The sequence below is a fragment of the Grammomys surdaster genome, unplaced genomic scaffold, assembly GCF_004785775.1.
Source record: "Grammomys surdaster isolate TR1022 unplaced genomic scaffold, NIH_TR_1.0 266, whole genome shotgun sequence".
Lineage (NCBI taxonomy): Eukaryota > Metazoa > Chordata > Mammalia > Rodentia > Muridae > Grammomys > Grammomys surdaster.
In genome coordinates, this window is record NW_021604707.1 from 4305005 (window position 1) to 4323399 (window position 18395).

Genomic DNA, 18395 nt, shown 5'->3' on the forward strand with positions numbered 1-18395 from the left:
GGGGACCTCACAGCTGGAACACACATGGTTTGGAGTTATGTAGAACTTAGTGGTCAACAGATAGGTTCCACCTGACCGGAGTCAAAGGCATGCTGCAAGGGAAGCAACAGAGGGCTCAGACGGGCCTTTTTAAAACTTCACCCCTTTGTCCTACTCGATGAGTTAGCAACCTAAAAACTATCTCTGTGTTCAAGCGGCACAAGAGTAGTCTTGAAGAACTCACAAGTCTAGCCCCACTCCTTTACCTCTTCTTTTTTTTTTTTTTTTTAAGATAGAGTCTCACTATGTATCCTAATTGTAAACCAAGCTTGCCTCAAACTCTCAGAGATACACTCAGTTTCCAAGTGCTGGGATCAAAGGCTTACACCGCCATACCCAGCCTGCCCCAGTCTTTCCAATACTAATATTCATCAGATGTTCCTCATCCTAGCCTTTCCTTTTATGAGTTTATCTCAATATGAGCATACGCATATTCAGTTCTCTTGAAGTGCAAGTGACCAACTGAGCTCTCCAGGGTCCACACGAATCTCCCTCTTTTCTGTACTACTGTAGAGTAGTCCGTGATATGCATACACTATGCTTAACTGACCTCACAGGGTCGTTTACGTTGTTTTCTTCTTGTTTTGGTCTCACAAATGATGTTGCACTGAATATTTTCCATCCCTCTATTCATACACATGAGCATTGGTCTGAGCCAGATGTCAGGAAGTAGAAATGTTAGCTCAAAGGAATGCATGTTTTACAAAGGTGGATGTCCATGGATCTAGTCATGTATATGTATATATGTACACACACACACGCACACACTGGACAAGAGCACCCGGGGATCTGTGCACGGAAATCAGGGAGATGCTAACTAAGGTCTCCATCTGTCTGGATTCTCTCTTGTATGCTCTTAATGATGTAACTTGCTGTGTTCTATGCTACAGTTATCTACAAAACTCTCAGTCACCACATGTAGACATATGTGAGAGACACTCAACTCCTATTTAATGGTGACTCCCTGGTTATTAAAAAAAAAAAAAAAGCTCACCACACAGGCCAGGGGTTGTGGCCCACACCTTTAATCCTAGCACTGAGGGGTCAGAGGCAGGTGGATCTGTGGATTCCAAGCCAGCCAGGCTACATAGTGAGATACTGCCTTTAAACACAAAAAAAGGTCTGCTGCAGTGGCAGAAAAATGAATGAAGCCACAGTGATGCCAAGAAGAGGATGGGAGTCAGGAGGACTGGAACCAGTTCACTCCTTGAAACTAAAAGCAGAGTGTGAACGTACAAGACAGCACAGGGGGAAGCTCCCACAAAGGCCGTCAGTAGGCTACATGGAGGTGATCATCAGACCTGCCCAGCGAGTCCAGGAGGGAAGCTGGGATCTGAGAGATAGCTGCTGAAGATGGGGAGGGAAATGAAGCTGAAAACTGAGATCAACTTGTGGGCTGTCTGCAGAACAAGTGCACTAATTGGCTCCATCGCTGCCACATCCCAGGGGAAGCAGCTAATGTCAGGTAAAAACAGGAGGGCTGGCCTCCAAAATAGTAAACCAATGGACTAGAGAAGTTAACAAACTTCTGTAAAGAGCCAGCTACTCAATGCCTGAAGCTTTGTAGGCCTGATGGGGTCTCCAGCTCATAGTATTCTTCTGTTGGGAGCGTGAGCTAACAGTACCAGTCCAACTGTACCACTCAAGCCCAGTCTGGCAGCCAATAAGCCCCTCTCCCAACCATAGAGTACCATGGGAGCTTCCCATTCAGGGCAGAGGTCAACCACTGGGCTAGCAGCTGAAACATCTGCCCTCGAGTATACGCACTCAATGCTTCATTTTTAAGTATGAATGAGCTACTGTGCATCACCAGACACTGAGGGAAAACAGAAGCCTGAAGAAGAATGACCAAGATAAACAAGGGAACCAGATCCCAGAGGAATGAAATAGTTTCAGGGTCAGGAGATAATTTAAAAACAACAACTCTAATTAGTGTGTCAGAGAAACCCAACACAATTCAGCTTTCCTGAAGCAAGAGCAAGATATTGAGAGAACGAAAGAGTGGAGAAACAGAGGGAAAGATAATTTAAAGTATCAATGCCAAAGTAATACCTACACTGGAACATCTGGAAGACAAAGTGAAGACTATGTATCAAACTATAGAAAGGAAAGACATGGAGAAGGTAAGACAACTGAAAAGCTCAGTCTTGGAAGTCTGTTCAGTACCAGCACAACATAGGAACCTGAGTCTGAGTCTAACACTGGGGGTAGGGTGGCGGCAAGCAAAAGGGAATGAGTGAAAAGAAATTATTGAAGAACCAGGGAGAAAAAAAAATGTGTACAGAGCAGAAGAATGATGGAAGACTTTAAACTAAACGGCCTCAGATTTCTCAGAGCAATAGATAAGAAAGTCCAATGTAGATACAGACAAAAACAAACAAAACAAAAAAACCCAATGAGCAATAGAATATATTGTATATACCCAATGAAGGTAACAAAAAGAAAATAACACACCCTATGGTACCTTCAAATCAATGAGAATGTAGCTGGCATTGTCTATGTTGTCTTCTCGGTTATGAGCCTAGCCTTGAATGTCTGAGCAATCTCTCTCCAGCCCCGGCATCAGATATCTTAACAGTGACACAGATGGCTTCAAGTCAACAGATCAATGTTTTTAATGTTTGAAGGGAAAATTAATTCAGCTAGACAAATCAACCAAAAGCAACGAAACAAAGGATTCAGGATTTACCTCCCACATATTCTTTCTGTGGAATTATTTTATAATTGCTTCAGCTAATCAAGAAAGGAAAGCAAGAAAGAAAAAGATACTGAATTTAGAAGACACAGTCTGACCTAAAGGAATGGTGAAAAGAAGCTTCTGGTTGAGAGCTACATAGCATGGGCAGTCCAGACAGGAGGAGTAGGGAAGGCCTTCCTGCACACGGAAAGGTAATACCATGTAATGAATGGCCAAACTGAAGCCAATGTGTGAGGCACTTCAAGAGCAAGGAGGAAAACCACAGTATTCTTTCAAACACAGTGAAGAGACACAACCAGAAACATCATGAAAAAGGGGAAGGCTGATAAAAACTCACTGGTAACTGACTGACTAAATGTTACTGACTAAAAAGCAGTATGATTCAGAGGAACTGCTGAGACCTAGGAAATGAGAATCACCGAACTTGGAATCACAAGCACTCTATACGGCATGGTCATATTCACCATGAGGGTAGAAAGGAAGGTATGATACTAGCACTCTGCTTCGGTATGCAGCAAATCCTAATATGCCAAAATAAGGAAAGCGTAGTTAAGTGATTTTTTTTTTTTTAACATAGAACCAACACTGAAACAAAGAGTGAAAGATTACCCATCCTGGCTGGAGATATAGGTTAGTGGTAGAGCACTTGCTTAGCATGCTGAGGCCCCAGGTTCAATCCCCGGTGCTACAAGAACTACAAAACACAATGTAACAGAACACAAGACAGTGCTGGAAATAAGGAGGCAGTAGAAGTCAGAGAGAGAGTGGGAAAGCTGGACACACTATACTTGTACCTGATTTGCATTAAACAACAAAACCAGAAAACAAAAGACAGCCTACATTTAAAGACTCACTGAGCCTTCCAAAGGCTCCAAGTCTAAAAACTGGGAGTACAGAGAGTGAAGAAGAAGGAAAAGGAGTTGATTCTTCTTCCCCTACTTCTATCCATCCTTCCTTTCTTTTTCAGACAGGGTCTCCTTAACACTAGCCATGGTGTGGTTGCTTCTGACAAGTCGGGTTGGAAGGGGGCCCAGCAGTAGGAGTCTGTTCATACCCAGAATAAGCCTTCTGGTGCTATCTGATTATCTGATCAGGTAACTGCACATCTGACTCTGACAAATGCCCGACCCTCCCACAGAGACTTTCTGCCGAACAGTTTCAACAATTCTGCTGAACAGTTCAAGTTAAGGGCTATTTACTAATAAAGCCTGACAGTTTATTTTATCTCCGTTCAACTTGAGGTTCTATGATCTCAGATGGTAAAGAAACCTTCTTAGGTGGGCAAGTCAACATCCTGATTCCCCTCCTTGTCATTCAGAGAAACTAAGTCTCCGCAATTCAGTGACTTTTTCTGGTTCGGTGGCTGTGAGCCTACAGTATTTCTCCTGTTAGATGATCATGGCATGCTGTTAGTGTTTTGGCTGAGACTTGTCTGGCAAGACATTTCTTGCTGGCCACTGTTCGTGTACTTGTCCCTTGGCTCAGATGCAGTGGGAGGGCTGCCGAGGACATCACAACGGATGGGTTCAGAGGCTTGTGCCAGTCTGTGCTGGAGAGGCACCAACAGACCCTGGTACTCAGGCTTCTTCCAATGGCTGGAGGATCTACCACACAGCTGTGTTCTATCAGCGCTGCCATCACCTTGGGGTACCTTCCAAAACAGCATAGGACTTCCTTATCCACAGGAGACAAAATAATCTAGCCTGGTCCCTCCCCCACCCCAGAAAAGAGGAGTCATGCAGAAATGGAAGCCTGATAATGCCCAAAATCTAGAAGGTGGAAATTCAACACTTTCACTTTCAACAATAGTGACTAAAAAAAAAAAAAAGAATAACCAAGAACAAGGATGGAGTCATTCAAATGTGTGGGAAAATATTTTAATCCATCTAAAAAAGGGCCAGTTTTCTTAACTATTAACTAGGAAACATTATATTCATACCCATAAAAAAACAAGTCTCAGTCTCTCTGTCTCTCTTTCTGTGTGTGTGTGTGTGTGTGTGTGTGTGTGTGTGTGTGTATTTGTGTGTGTCTGTGTCTGTGTGTGTGCCTGCCTGTATCTGTCTGTCCGTCTGTCTCTCTGTGTGTGTGTGTGTGTGTGTGTGTGTGTGTGTGTGTGTGTGTAGCATGTACCACTTAGAGACTAAAATAAACAGGATATCCATAACGCAGAACTCATGGTTACAGAATGCATGGTTAAACAGACAGAACACTACCTGAGTTTCCTGGCTCTGCCCCCACCATTTTGACTTAAGGGTTAACCGTGTCTTTGCTGTCCTCTCGGCATTATGACAGACGCATGGATACCTAAGTACCATATTGTTTAGCTCTGCCTGCTCCTTCTTAGAATCACATCATGTGGATGTCTTGCCCTGTTGCCCCCACCTGATGACTCTGCCTCCGTGAACACAGGCAGCTACAGTTCATTTCCAGTGCCAGAGAGAGGAAGTCCACTCTGAGACTATACCTTGGCTGTGGATCTTCTCTACTGCTACTTGACTAAGTCTAGTCTTTTCTATCACGAACAGCTCTGCTAGGGAAACTCTTCTGAGAAGAGCTAATCTTTTAAAATGCTCCTCCCATACAAATCTTTCCTCCTCTTTTCCAGAGTTTGAGTTTTGCCTCTGTAAAGAACACAAAAGTAGAAAATCCTGGCTGGTGGCTAAAGTACTGAGTGTTCTAGACAACTAAAATAGTGATTCCCAAGATCTCATTCCTTGCTCCCTGTCCAGGCCTCTCACACATAGACTCCTGTCTCCTCCGGTAAACCTGAGATTCCACACCCTGCTTTATAACAGGTAAACAATTGGCCTTTTAGAAGGTAGCCTGTATTTCTGAGCCACACCTCTCACCACTATCTCCCCCCTCTTCTCTGGGTGAGAGAAAACACAGACCTCAAAGAAAGACTCATTAATGGGGAACCACGGCAGCAGGAGGAGCCAACACCGGCTCTGCTCAACAGGATGACACATGAAGACCAACCGTGTGAGATGCCAACAGACTGGCCCACAGGCTCTTCATGGTAACCACGTACCATGGTCAGGGCCAGCCACATTTGCTGTATGTTATCTGTCAAGGATCAGATACTGGGAAAGCTATAAGAACTGTAAGGGATAACAGGATAGTCATGACAGTGACACTCTTCGATCTGTACCATATGCCTGCTGTTGGTTGTGTTAAGAGCTTTGTACACCTTATCTTAGTGGGTTGGAACATGGGACATCACTTTAGCAGGTTAACCCAGCATTTCAAAAAGGAAACAAGATTGAAATAAACAGAAGACTACTGTAGATTCGATCATAAAGTCATAATGTTTTGTGAAACTTCTGGCCCACTTATATTCATGTACATCTATTTGTATGTGTGAAACCATAAAATAAAATGAACCTCTCGCTGAGGACAGAGACTAAAAACTGTTGCAAATACTTCCTTTTTATCTATTTTGTAATGGTCCCATTGAGATGTATTCAGTTACTAGCTCAGTTTAACAAAGAAAATATCTCAAGTTACTTCAACTTCCTGTGCCCATGTTTCAGTCACTGTTCTCACCGGCACTTCCAACATAACAACCTCTTTTCTGTTCCTCTTTCTTTTCCCTGTGCCTTGCCGTTCTCAGAGCCTAGAACATTCTCCCCCTATCTTTCTTGAACTGGCTTCCTCTCAACCACCAGGTCTCTCTCGGCTTGTGTATGGCCTCCAGTTGTAGAGCCACCTTGGTCCTACAGTCCAGGCAGCTCTTTGCCCGTGGCCACTGAGATACTGTTCACTTGTTTGCTGTCTGTCTTCCCCTCAAAGCCCAAAGACAACTGACATATGTTGTTTGGACTCACCTATTAGAGCAGCCAGACAGTGCAGAACTTCAGTGTTAGGTAAACAAGAATGTCCTGGGCCTTTCAAATGACCAATGTCAGAGCCAGAACTCCATCCCTAGTCTGCCTGAACCCACACTTACTCCCTACCCTCAGTGGACTGTGATATCCTATAACCAGGTCTATTCAGGCTAGCAAAGGAACATTCATCCTGATGGATGCAGAGGGACTGTAGTGACTGGTACAGAAGGAGCGAAGCCATTAGGGACTGTTAACACCGGGATAGGACCTAAGTAAGCCTAGTTCCCAAGATCATGCTCCCTCCATGGTGTCACCAGTGTAAGGAACCATGAGGGACTCTTTAGGCTACTGCCTTTGGTGAGCTGAGAATCTAGAGGGAATAAACGGGAAAGGAGACGACATACTCTCAGATTTCAGTAAGAGGAAAACATCACCAGTCATGGAAGAAATAGCAGAAGAAATCAGTCAAACATGATTTATACTGAGTCCAGGACAGGAGCCAGCTCAGAAAGAAGGGAGGGCTCTCCTAGTCAAGTGATGTTATGGGAAAAAGGCTGAGAAGAGCCAGAGATCAGCAAAAAGAAAAAAAGAAAAGAAAACTTTAAAGATACAACTGTGTATTGGGCACAGAGGACTAAGGTTGCAGGAACTTCACTTTAAGGCACATGGGGTGGGTCATAGTGACCTGTAATTCAGAAGCTGAGAACAGAGAAGCGGGGTGAGGGAGGGGAGGTGGGGGGCACACAAGGCTCTAGGTAGGCTCTGACTAGGACGCCTGGAGCTGGAGAGCTGATGGTTGGAATACTTTGGTAACACTGACACCTTGTGGCTATTGAATGCCTGTCCCACAGAAAAAGGAATCTATGGACGACACTTCGGTTATTCTCCTTGTACTGCTGAAATATGTGCTGCCTTAACCAAAGCAGCTGTCAGTCAAACAGCCAGGCAACACTGACCATTCTAAATGTTCCATGGATGACACGAAGAAACTATACAACAATTACAGTTAATTGTCTGGGTTCCTGATGGGCACCCTCAGCTAGCTTTGGCTATTTCAAAGAGTTTATAACTGGATTTTTTTTCTTACTATAACATGGCTAAACTCTAGAGGACTCAGAGATCATTTACCCCCAGGCCAGAGGCCACAGGTCACTTATTCTAATGATCTAGCAAAAGGAATTTTTGTGATTGGCACAAGTGCAAACCTTCATTTGCATGTGAGGTGCCCTGTGGTTTTGTTTGTTTGTTTGTTTCCATTCCCTCTCTGGCTGTGAGCAGTAATTCAGTTCACTCAAGTAAACCGAGAGACAATCTCACCAGCTCCTGAAGGTGCGGTTCCAGCCACAACCATTTCAAGTAATTTGCATCAGAGTTTCTGCTGTCACAACCCTCAGGGGCTGTGATATCCTATAACCAGGTCTATTCAGGCTAGAAAAAGAACAATTATCCTGAAGGATATAGAGGGACTGCTGTGACTGGTACAGAAGGAACAATGCCTTGATTCATGGGGACACAAACGTTCGTTTGCATGACTGAGGCACCATCCTGTCTTTGGCTCTATAAGCAGAGAGGCAAGGAGACACAATTCTCCCCCAATTATACCCAACAAGTGTTCTAGTAAGTGGTCTCTTCTTGCCTACTTTTATTAATGCAGCAGAAATGGCAACACAGAGAAAGAAGCAACATGGGACACAGCGGAGTGGCAGCAACCACAGAGGGGCTGGAACAGCAATGGCAGGGACGGCTGAACAGTCCACAGACAGAGCTGCTCCTCCACTGCCTAGGACTTGACTTCTTGTCTTCCTTTGTGTAGTAAAGGGGATGGATTGCACCAAGAGCCTCAGACTTGTGCAAGCATTCTACTGTTTAGCTACGACCTCAGTATTCTTTCACTTTTTATTTTGAGACAGCATCTCACTAAATTGTTCAGACCAGTCCTGAACCTCCTCTATGGCCCTCACAGACCTTAAACTTTTGAGCCTTTTGCTTCAGCTATCCGGGAGCTAGGATTACAGACCTATGCCCAAAGCTGGACTCTTACCCAAAGTTTCCATCCAGGTAGGAGGAACCACAGGATTTGTCTCTCTCTTCACAATAACTCATAGCCCTCTTGCCACTGCCCTAAGCATGCCTAAGGTCAGAGATGGCATCTTACTGGACTCTGAAGCAATGGTGCTTAGCACTGAGCCCAGCACACCAAAAATAATCATCATAACTACTATTAAATAGTTGTTGACTGCTTCTGAATAATGCACAAATATATTCTTGAATTTCACCTATGCAGAACCTATGAGAGCTCTAAATGCAAACCCCAAGTAAACGTTTATTTCAATACCAGCCTGAAAGGTCAAGAAGGTTTTGGAAAGGTCAAGAAGTAACGGCAGGCATCCCCAGCAAACAGTGTCTTTTAAAGACCAGTATCTTTCTAATTATAACGTGCATACGACTTGTAGGAAAGTCCAGCTAGCGCATGGACTTTCAGTAGTCAGCAGTAAGTTCTGGATTCTGTGCCCTAAGAACCGCCTAGGTGGTGCTCACAGTACTGTTCCACAAACCACATTCTGAATAGCAAAAACCTGGAAAAGGGACTGAGAAACTACAACCAGCAGGTCCTATGTGAGCCACCACCTGAGTGAACAGCCAGCAAGCTGGAGAGTGATGCATTCATTATTAGAGGGTGGAGGAAGAAAGACAAAGAGGAGGAAACCGTCCGTGCCTCACAATGCCTGGAATATTTACTTTGGTTCTTTATAGAAAGATTCGGCCAACTTACTATTTATAAAATCACCCATGGACAGGATAAATAATCCAACAAGGGAGAAACGCAGATCAGGCCCTGAACCCAACCGTTCTGACTTCCGAATCTCCAGACCAGGACTAGATAGGGAAGGCAAGCCCACAAAACATAGCACATGTGCTTAAGAGGCAGGGAAAGAAGAGCTCCCATCCCACGTTCCCGGATAGATATGGGTGATCCTGGGGAAAAGGAAAAGGAGATTCATGGGACTGGGTGGGGAGAAGCCCTCACCAACTGCCACTTTCAAATACTCATCCTGGATGAAAAATGGAGGGCAGTGCTCACTATCACTTACGTGCAGTGTCACAGAAGTACTATGGTGGGGTCAGGGGCAGTGAGGGGGGTGGGGGGGAAGGCTTTGTAAATGCACCAGGGTTGATCTCGACACAGAACCTTGGGAATTCTGGCTAGGGATGAGGATGTCAGCGGAAGAACTGGGAGTAGAGAAATGGTATGACAGTAAGCAATGGCCTAAGTCTGTACTCTGGTGGCTTCTGTCAGCCAGGCCTGGATACAGTGCCTTCTGTCATGCTACTACTGCCCTGTGTGAAAGAATACATTTGCTTAAAGGTCAACACTTACGAAAAATAAATACAGCTGTCCATTTCCATCAACTTAAACTGAAAAATATGGCTATCTTTCAGTGAAAAGCAGGATCTTGTGCTGTCTGCTCTGAAAGGTTTGCTTGTCTTTTATATCAAGTGATCACATGTATTTTTGAAGAACAATAACCCTCAGTTATACAGCTGTGGAAAATATGATTAAAAATGACACTGGAACAGGATATCTGGAAAGCTAAATTGTTCTTAAATGCTGAGGGGGAAATCAGAATCCACCACATAAGGATGTGAACACAAATCACCATGTGTCCAAAACATTCTAGAATTTCCTGGTTGGGAACCATGAAGGTCAACCCATTTCCCTCGTACATTGCCTACAAAATCTTAGCATATTATGTCTCTCTTGAGGCATGGAATGATTACCTTTTTGGTAAATTAAAAAAAAACTTTCAAGGCTAGAGAGAGGGTTCAGTATTTAAGCAATGGCTGCCCTTCCAGAAGACTCAAGTTCAATTCCTAGTTCCCACATAGCAGCTCTTAAGCTTCTGTAACTCCAGTCCCAGGGGACCTAACACTCTCCTCTGACCTCCACGGGCACTGCATACACATAGTGTGCAGTCATACACGCACACTCCCATACACGCACCCACACAAATATTTTCAATCAAAAACAAATCTCTCTTAGCCATATGTTTCTGCCCTACTCAAATTCATCCTGCTTGATCATAGTGTTCTTCTCTGCTACCGGAATGTGGGAGTCTTCAGGGAATAACAACCTGTGCAGCACCCAACACGTGACATAGCATATGGTGCCGGAGTGTGGTGAGATCTCGGCACACTGAAATACTTCCTTTTCCTGCCACCTGTGGTTGTATGATTTTGAATTGGTTACTTAGCTTTCCTCACCTGTAAAGTCCTCTCACAATAGTGTTATTCGATGGATTAAATGTACTAAACACTACATCCTGAGTCAGTATCGTAGTAGGGGTTTTTAAAGTGTTGGAAATGATCAGTTATGCTCATTAACAAATGAATTTCAGGCGGCGGTGGTGGCGCATGCCTTTAGTCCCAGCACTTGGGAGGCAGAGGCAGGCAGATTTCTGAGTTCGAGGCCAGCCTGGTCTACAGAGTGAGTTCCAGGACAGCCAGGGCTACACAGAGAAACCCTGTCTCGAAAAACAAAACAAAACAAAACAAACAAACAAACAAAAAAGATGAATTTATTATTCCATCCCACGGATCACACTTACTCCCCCAAATATACTGGACCTGGAAGGATTTCTCAACCTTAACATTCATGGTAGTTCTCTGTCGTAGTAGCCCATCCTGTACATGGTGGGATGTTTCATAGCAAGCCTATCCTTTAAATACTAGATGTCAGTAGCACATACGCATTCAGTTTCAACAACCAAAATGGTCTCGAGAGATTGCCAGGTTCTCTGGAGGGAAAGAGCCTCCCTCTTTCCCTTAGAGCCGCTGTACTAGACTTTTCAGATTTGAAAGAGTCTAGTCACCACAGCCCTTGGTCTCACCACCCACTTCTCCCCACATGCAGCCACTACAGCTACCATTTGCTCACCACTCAGATGCCTTGGAGGCAGCAGGTTATAGGTGCTGTAGATATCATTGGAGAATTGCAACTTGAGCTCGGGGCTCCCCGTCAGGAGCTGCGCCACGTGTTCTACCTGAAAAGGTGTCTTCTCCAGGATCACAACCGCGTCTTCTCCATGAGTGTCCCCAGAGTCTTCATTCACCTGCAGGCAGAGATATCACCAGTAGGCGCAAAGTTGGCACCACTAGAAAAGCCCGCAGAGCACATGTAGAAGCTTCCAGAGCCTTGGAAATCCCAGCACTTGGGGCTAGGGAAATAGTTTTATTAATAAAATGCATTCCATATAAGCATGAGGACCTGAGTGTCCATTTACTAGAACTCATGTGAAAAAGCTGGGTTCAAGAGAGGTCCTGTCTGGAAAACCTGGAGGGGGTTAATGGGGGAAGGGGTGTTGGGGTGTTGTTACTTAAAATCCCAGAACTGGGAAGGCAAAGATAAGTGGACTCCTGGGGCAAGCTGGCCTTGTGCCAAAAAGCAACACAAACAAGTAATAAACAAGACAGAAACAATACCTGAGGTTGTATTCTGGTCTCCACATTCTCACACACACAAATGCACACGATTAAAAAAAAAAAAAAAACTCGAGCACTTGTGATTCCAGGGTCTGTTAAAGCACAGCCCCTGCATTTGCTTCCTTGAGGGCTCCCTTCTGAGGAAGTACAACACTCACTTTTCTTCTCCCAGAAAAGGTATCTTAATCCAAACCCTTATGGAAATTCTCAGACCTTTCTTTTTTTTTTTTTAATATTTATTTATTTTATGTATATGCATACATTATCACTGTCTTCAGACATACAAGAAGAGGGTATCAGATCGCATTACTGATGGTTGTGAGCCACCATGTGGTTGCTGGGATTTGAACTCAGGACCTCTGGAAGAGCAGTCTGTGCTCTTAACCACTGAGGCATCTCTCCAGCCCCAGACCTTTCTTTACAACAGAAAAAAAAGTTTCTCAGCTGTTGTCTTAGTTAGGGTTTTGCCGCTGTGAACAGACACCATGAAGAAGACAACTTTTATAAAGGACAACATTTAATTGGGTCTGGCTTACAGGTTCAGAGGTCCATTATCATCAAGGCAGGAACATGACAGCATCCGGGCAGGCATGGTGCAGGAAGAGCTGAGAGTTCTACATCTCCTTCCAAAGGCAAACAGAAGACTGGCTTCCAGACAGCTAGGATGAGGGTCTTAAAGCCCATACCCACAGTGACACACCTACTCCAACAAGGCCATATCTACTCCAACAGGGCCACACCTCCTAATAGTGCCCCTCCCTGGGCCAAGCATATGCAAACCGTCACAGTTGACATCTATTTTAGGTTTACAAGACTCCTGCCAAACTCTGTACTTTAGAAAAAAGGACAAAGAAACTAAGATTCACACTAGAGAAATTAAGTGACTTATCCAAGGTCACGTGAACAGCATCAGTCTGGAGATGAGAAGCCAAGTCTCTCCACTAACTTCCAGCTATAAGTCTCTCAGACCTAAAGTCTTCAGCAAGAGATACATACTAAAGACAAAAGGGCTACGAAAACCAGACAGGACCTAATAAAAGACAAGAGACACAGAGAGACATTGAAGCTACGTCCCCTGATCCTCCCGAACGTGAGCTCTTGCATGTGACTCTTGGACACAAGTTTGAGTTTATGCAGTGAATGTACACGCTCGTGAGGGTGGTCTTGTGCATACAAGTGCATGCATGCCTGGGTGGAGGCCAGAAGTCAAGGTTGTGTGTGGTGTTTTGAATATGTTTGGCCCACGGAGTGGCACTATTTAGAGGTGTGGCCTTGTTGGAGTAGGTGTGTCACTGTCGGGGTGGGCTTTAAGACCCTCATCCTAGCTGTCTGGAAGCCAGTCTTCTGTTTGCCTTTGGAAGAAGATGTAGAACTCTCAGCTCCTCCAGCACCATACCAGCCTGGATGCTGCCATGCTCCTGCCTTGATGATAACGGACTGAACCTCTGAACCTGTAAGCCAGCCCCAATTAAATGTTGTTCTTTATAAGAGTTGCCTTGGTCACGGAGTCTGTTCACAGAGATAAAACCAAAACTAAGACAGTGAGTGTCTTCCTCAATTGCTCTCTAGCAAATATATTACACTTGAGATCGTATCTGTCACTGAACTTGGAGTTCACCAATTCACCTAGTCTATGAGCTCCAGGTATCTGCCTATTTCCCTCACCACCAGCCCACCCCACATACACTAGGGTTACAACACGGCACCATCATACCCAGATTTGTATATAGGTTCTGGGAATCCACATTTAGGTCTTTACACTTCTGCTTCAGACACTTGACTGACCGAGCCATCTCCTTGCCCCAGGAACAACTTCTTAAAACTGTGTGGGTTTCACAGGCAGAAAACATTACAAAAAAACTGCAGCAGATCAAAATACAAAAATAGCTCTTCCTGTAAGCGGCGAAAGGTGACTCGTCAAGATGGTTCCCTACTCTCTTGACCCAGAAAAATCACACAAAATCTTGTAAATCACGAGGTTCAAACCTTCGTGTTGTTCACTTTAAGAACACCCGGGAAACTGCCCAGGCCATCAAGGGCATGCACATCCGCAAAGCTACCAAGTACCTGAAGGATGTCACTTTAAAAAAACAATGTGTGCCATTCCGTCGGTAAAATGGTGGAATCGGTAGGTGCACCCAGGCCAAACGGTGGGGCTGGACACAGGGACAATGGCCAAAAAAGAGCACAGAATTTTTGTTGCACATGCTTAAAAACAGAGAGTAATGCTGAACTTAAGGGTTTAGACATAGATTCTCTAGTCATTGAACACAACCAGGTGAACAAGTCACCTAAGATGCGCCGACGAACTTACAGAGCTCATGGCCGGATTAACCCATACATGAGTTCCCACTGCCACATTGAGATGATCCTCACTGAGAAGGAACAGATTGTTCCAAAGCCAGAAGAGGAGGTTGCACAGAAGAAAAAGATATCCCAGAAGAAACTGAAGAAACAGAAGCTCATGGTACGGGAATAAATTCAGCATAAAATAAATGCAGATAAAAGTAAAAAAAAAAAAAAAAAATACAAAAATGGACCCAACTGATAGGACACAACTCCTGCATCTAAGGCTCAAGGATCATAGTGGAAAAACTGGTAAGAGCCAGGAGAACAGAGAGTTTTCTGTGAGACTGTGTCTCTAGGAATGTCTCATCAACATGGCTGCTTAAACAAGACCTGAACAAGGAAGGCATCAACAGACATGAAAGGCGGAACTCCCATGGGGGTTCAACCCTAGACTAAGAAGTACAGCAATTAATGAATGCTGACAGCAGGCAACATACACTTCCCCATGGGAGAATCCCCAAACCAGTTATCCAATACCAAGTAACTATATATGTATATATGTGTATATACGTATATATATATATATATATATATATATATATATATATATATATGTACACGCACACATACACACAAGTAACTCTATTTGGATTAAGCAAGTTGTATTTATGTATTTAGGAATATATATTTTTTATATATATGTATATATGTGTATACATATACATATGCATACATATATATATATATATGTTTATGTGGGCTACAAATCACATAACTAAATATGATTTCCAAGCACACAAGGACTAGAAATTAATTCACAATCAAATACATAATGACTTGGAGGTGTTTTTGGCAGTGCTCACCTGTGCTGCAATGCAGATTTACCATGGTCTTGGATCTAACCACATATCATATCCACACTTTGTACTGTCCATGTCCTTTAGACAGGCAGCACCAACAAATCCTGCCTGAAACACCTTGCCTCAGATCCAAGATTACCGTGCCTTATGAACTGAAATTCCTTCTTTGAACATACAGTGCTCTGCTCTTATATGGCTTAACTACAGAACAAAAACGTAGTATTTCCCTAACCATTATTTTTCAGCATATAAGGGTACTGGTCACACAAGCCTGACAATGTGAGTTCAAGTCCCTGGAACCCATGTACAGGTAGAAGAAAAGAAGCATCTCCACAAAGTTGTTCTCGGACCGTCACATGTATGCCATGGTGTGCCCCCCTGCCCTAGTCAAAAATAACGTGCTGTCTGAGTTGCTGAGTTTCATTTTTAAGAACTGTTCATTGGGATTAGGACAGAATTTTCAACAGTTTCTGAAATGGTGCCTGTCAGGCTCAAAACAGGACAAATAGCTAACTGTAGTAATCATAAGTCTGCCACTTTGTAGTACATATTAATACAAAGTAGCATTCTTGGCACTATTATTAAATGAAAATATTGATCGACTCTGAAAAATGCTCAAAAATGCTCTATATCCTGCTGCATTAGTCAACCAAGATCTCGTTCTTTACAAGCAAGTACATCCATGTTGTTAGCATGCAAATTTGTTTTCATCTTTAATGAAAAATATAAGTCCACCAATGATATATATATAATATATAGTATATATTATATACGTATATATAGTATATATCATATATGTATATGTGTATGTGTATATATATATATATATATATGTACGTCTATATACCCAAGGTTGTGTAAAACTTTCTTAGCAATATGAATTCACAAGTGGAAAAGTTTCAAGCAGCCCATTCTAGAGAAACCTCTGTATCTGCCTTGACTAGTAGTTGCCTCAGTAGTTTGGGATGATCTCCAACGACCCTCCGTTCCTGCTAGACAGCTAAGCACAATGTACGTAGAGCCAGCTAACTCCTCAGTACTTTGCAATCCGGGAGACCCAGAACAGGGACAATCGTCTCCACAGGCCATGCACATGCCTGGGTCCCCCTCATACACGGGAGCTCACAGCACGTGGAAAAGGTTAACAACTTAAGCTGAAGTCACATAAGGCAGGGACCACAAGACGCAGAACAAACATTTGCCGATTTCCTGGAGTCTTCATACGTAAAATAAATGAGGATGAATGGCTTGGGGAATTTAATACGTGATTTTAAAACTGGCATCTATTTCTAGGGAAGGAGAAATTGGGGCAATTGGACCTAGATATGTGCATTCTTTTAATTACACAGCAAGCTTCTCGCTCCATGTATCATAGTGGTGGCACACTCTATGTAATAACGTGACTGGTAGTTCCTGGAAGGGAAACAAATCCGCTTCTGACAAGAAGACTGGTCCCCTCCTTCCCGCGTCCCCTCGGGTGTTTAATGGTACCTTCCCATGCAGGAAAATAATTTTGTCCCGCGCAGACTCCCTCAGCACTTTCTGTACTCTAAAGCCGGAGAACGGTAAGCGGGCAGGGGCAGAGGTACCATTGCCAACGCCTGCTTCCTTCTCCTCTGTGCCAGGGGTTTCTGCCTCCTCGGCCTCCTGTTCCCGCTTTCTCTTGAGTTGAGGGGCTGTATCCGCCATGCTGCCTAGGAAGAACCGCACCCGCCTGCACGCAGGAGCCGCTGCCCACGCCCCTGGCGGTCCTTCCTCACAGCCTGTGGGGGATTGGACTTCAACTCCCGGCATGCTCCGCGCAGGCGCTGCCGCTACTCCATTTCCCGGCATGCTTCGAGTTGTAGTCCTCTTGTGCGGGTCTTGCACTTGTTTGGGTGAGGGTCTTCCAATGACCTTTGCCTAGGGGCAAATTTTCTTGCTGCCTGGCAGGCGGTGAGGAAGGAAAAGGGGCGAGGATCTTAACGAGGTGGACTAGAGGTGTATGTCAGTGAAAAGGCCCACCTTAGCCCAGCGCCTGGGATGGGAAACCGAAAACACTTTTGGGTTCTGTATGATAGACACACGGTGTTGAATAGTGACGTTTTACATTAACTTCCCTACTCAGGAGTAGGCGTGGAAGGAATGTTTTTAAAATAAATCTACAAGGCATTTTATTTCTTGGTTTCTGTTGTTTTCAGACAGGGTGTCTGTATGAACCTGGAGCTCACTCTATAGACCAGGCTGGCCTCAAACTCACAGAGATCCACTTGCCTCTGTCTCCACTGCTAGGGTTAAAGGCGTAAGCCACCACCGTCGGGCTTGTAAGAAAAATGATTTTGTACATGAGATAAGACATTATCAATTCAACTTGCAAAGATTAACTCTACCACCTATTTCTTTAAAATTGTTTTACTTCCAGTCAACACCAAATTTTATTTATATATATACTCAAGCTGTGCTATCCAATAAGGATAGGTATAAGAAAGAAGTTATCCCACATTACTGGTCACAGCTCATTGGTTGGCTACCTACACACCAGGGCCTAAGAATCTCTGTGTGTCTCCACTAGACAGAAAGTTGAAGGAACACATTGATAAGACAATACAGGGAAACAAAAGCTGCCCAGTGGAAAAGGCCCAAAAGTCAAGCCAGAGTCTATAAATAATTCAAACAAGCCAAACTTCTGGGCATGGTGGCATGGGCCTGCAATTCCAGCACATGGGAGGCAGAGGCAGGAGAACCATGAATGAAGGCCAGCCTGGGATTCATGGAGAGGGCCTATCTCAGACCATGTGAGCATGCGTGTGCATACACGCACGCGTACACATGCACCAATTTTTCTGTCGTATTCCTGAACTAAAGGAAAAAAATATACTGAGGAAAGGCATTTATGGTGGTCTGTGAACTTTGGACTGGGTAGATGGCTCAGCAGGTAAAGAAAGCGCTTGCTTGCCACATAAGCCTGGTGACCTGAATTCCATCCCCAGAACCCATGGTATCGGAGAACTGACTTGGAAAAGTTGTCTTCTGACCTTTACATATGTGCTGAGGTGTGGCACAAGTGCACATGAACACACATACACACAGAGACACGGACACACACACATAACAATAATAGACATGTTTAAAAGATTTTTTTTTTTTTTTTTTTTTTGGTTTTTCGAGACAGGGCTTCTCTGTGTAGTCCTGGCTGTCCTGGAACTCACACTGTAGACCAGG

The 18395-nt window shown here is 44.1% G+C and overlaps 1 protein-coding gene across 1 annotated transcript in view; it reads right to left on the reverse strand.

Moving 5' to 3' along the window:
• Dcps (decapping enzyme, scavenger) overlaps positions 1 to 16947 on the reverse strand; it is a 51019-nt gene extending 34072 nt beyond the window's left edge. The window contains exons 1-2 of the mRNA XM_028776163.1: positions 16686 to 16947; positions 11501 to 11675 (exon numbers count right to left, since the gene is read on the reverse strand). Coding sequence (XP_028631996.1) covers positions 11501 to 11675; positions 16686 to 16883 — 373 coding nt within the window. The 5' untranslated portion in view covers positions 16884 to 16947. The remainder of the gene's footprint in view (positions 1 to 11500; positions 11676 to 16685) is intronic.
• Positions 16948 to 18395: the final 1448 nt, after the last annotated feature.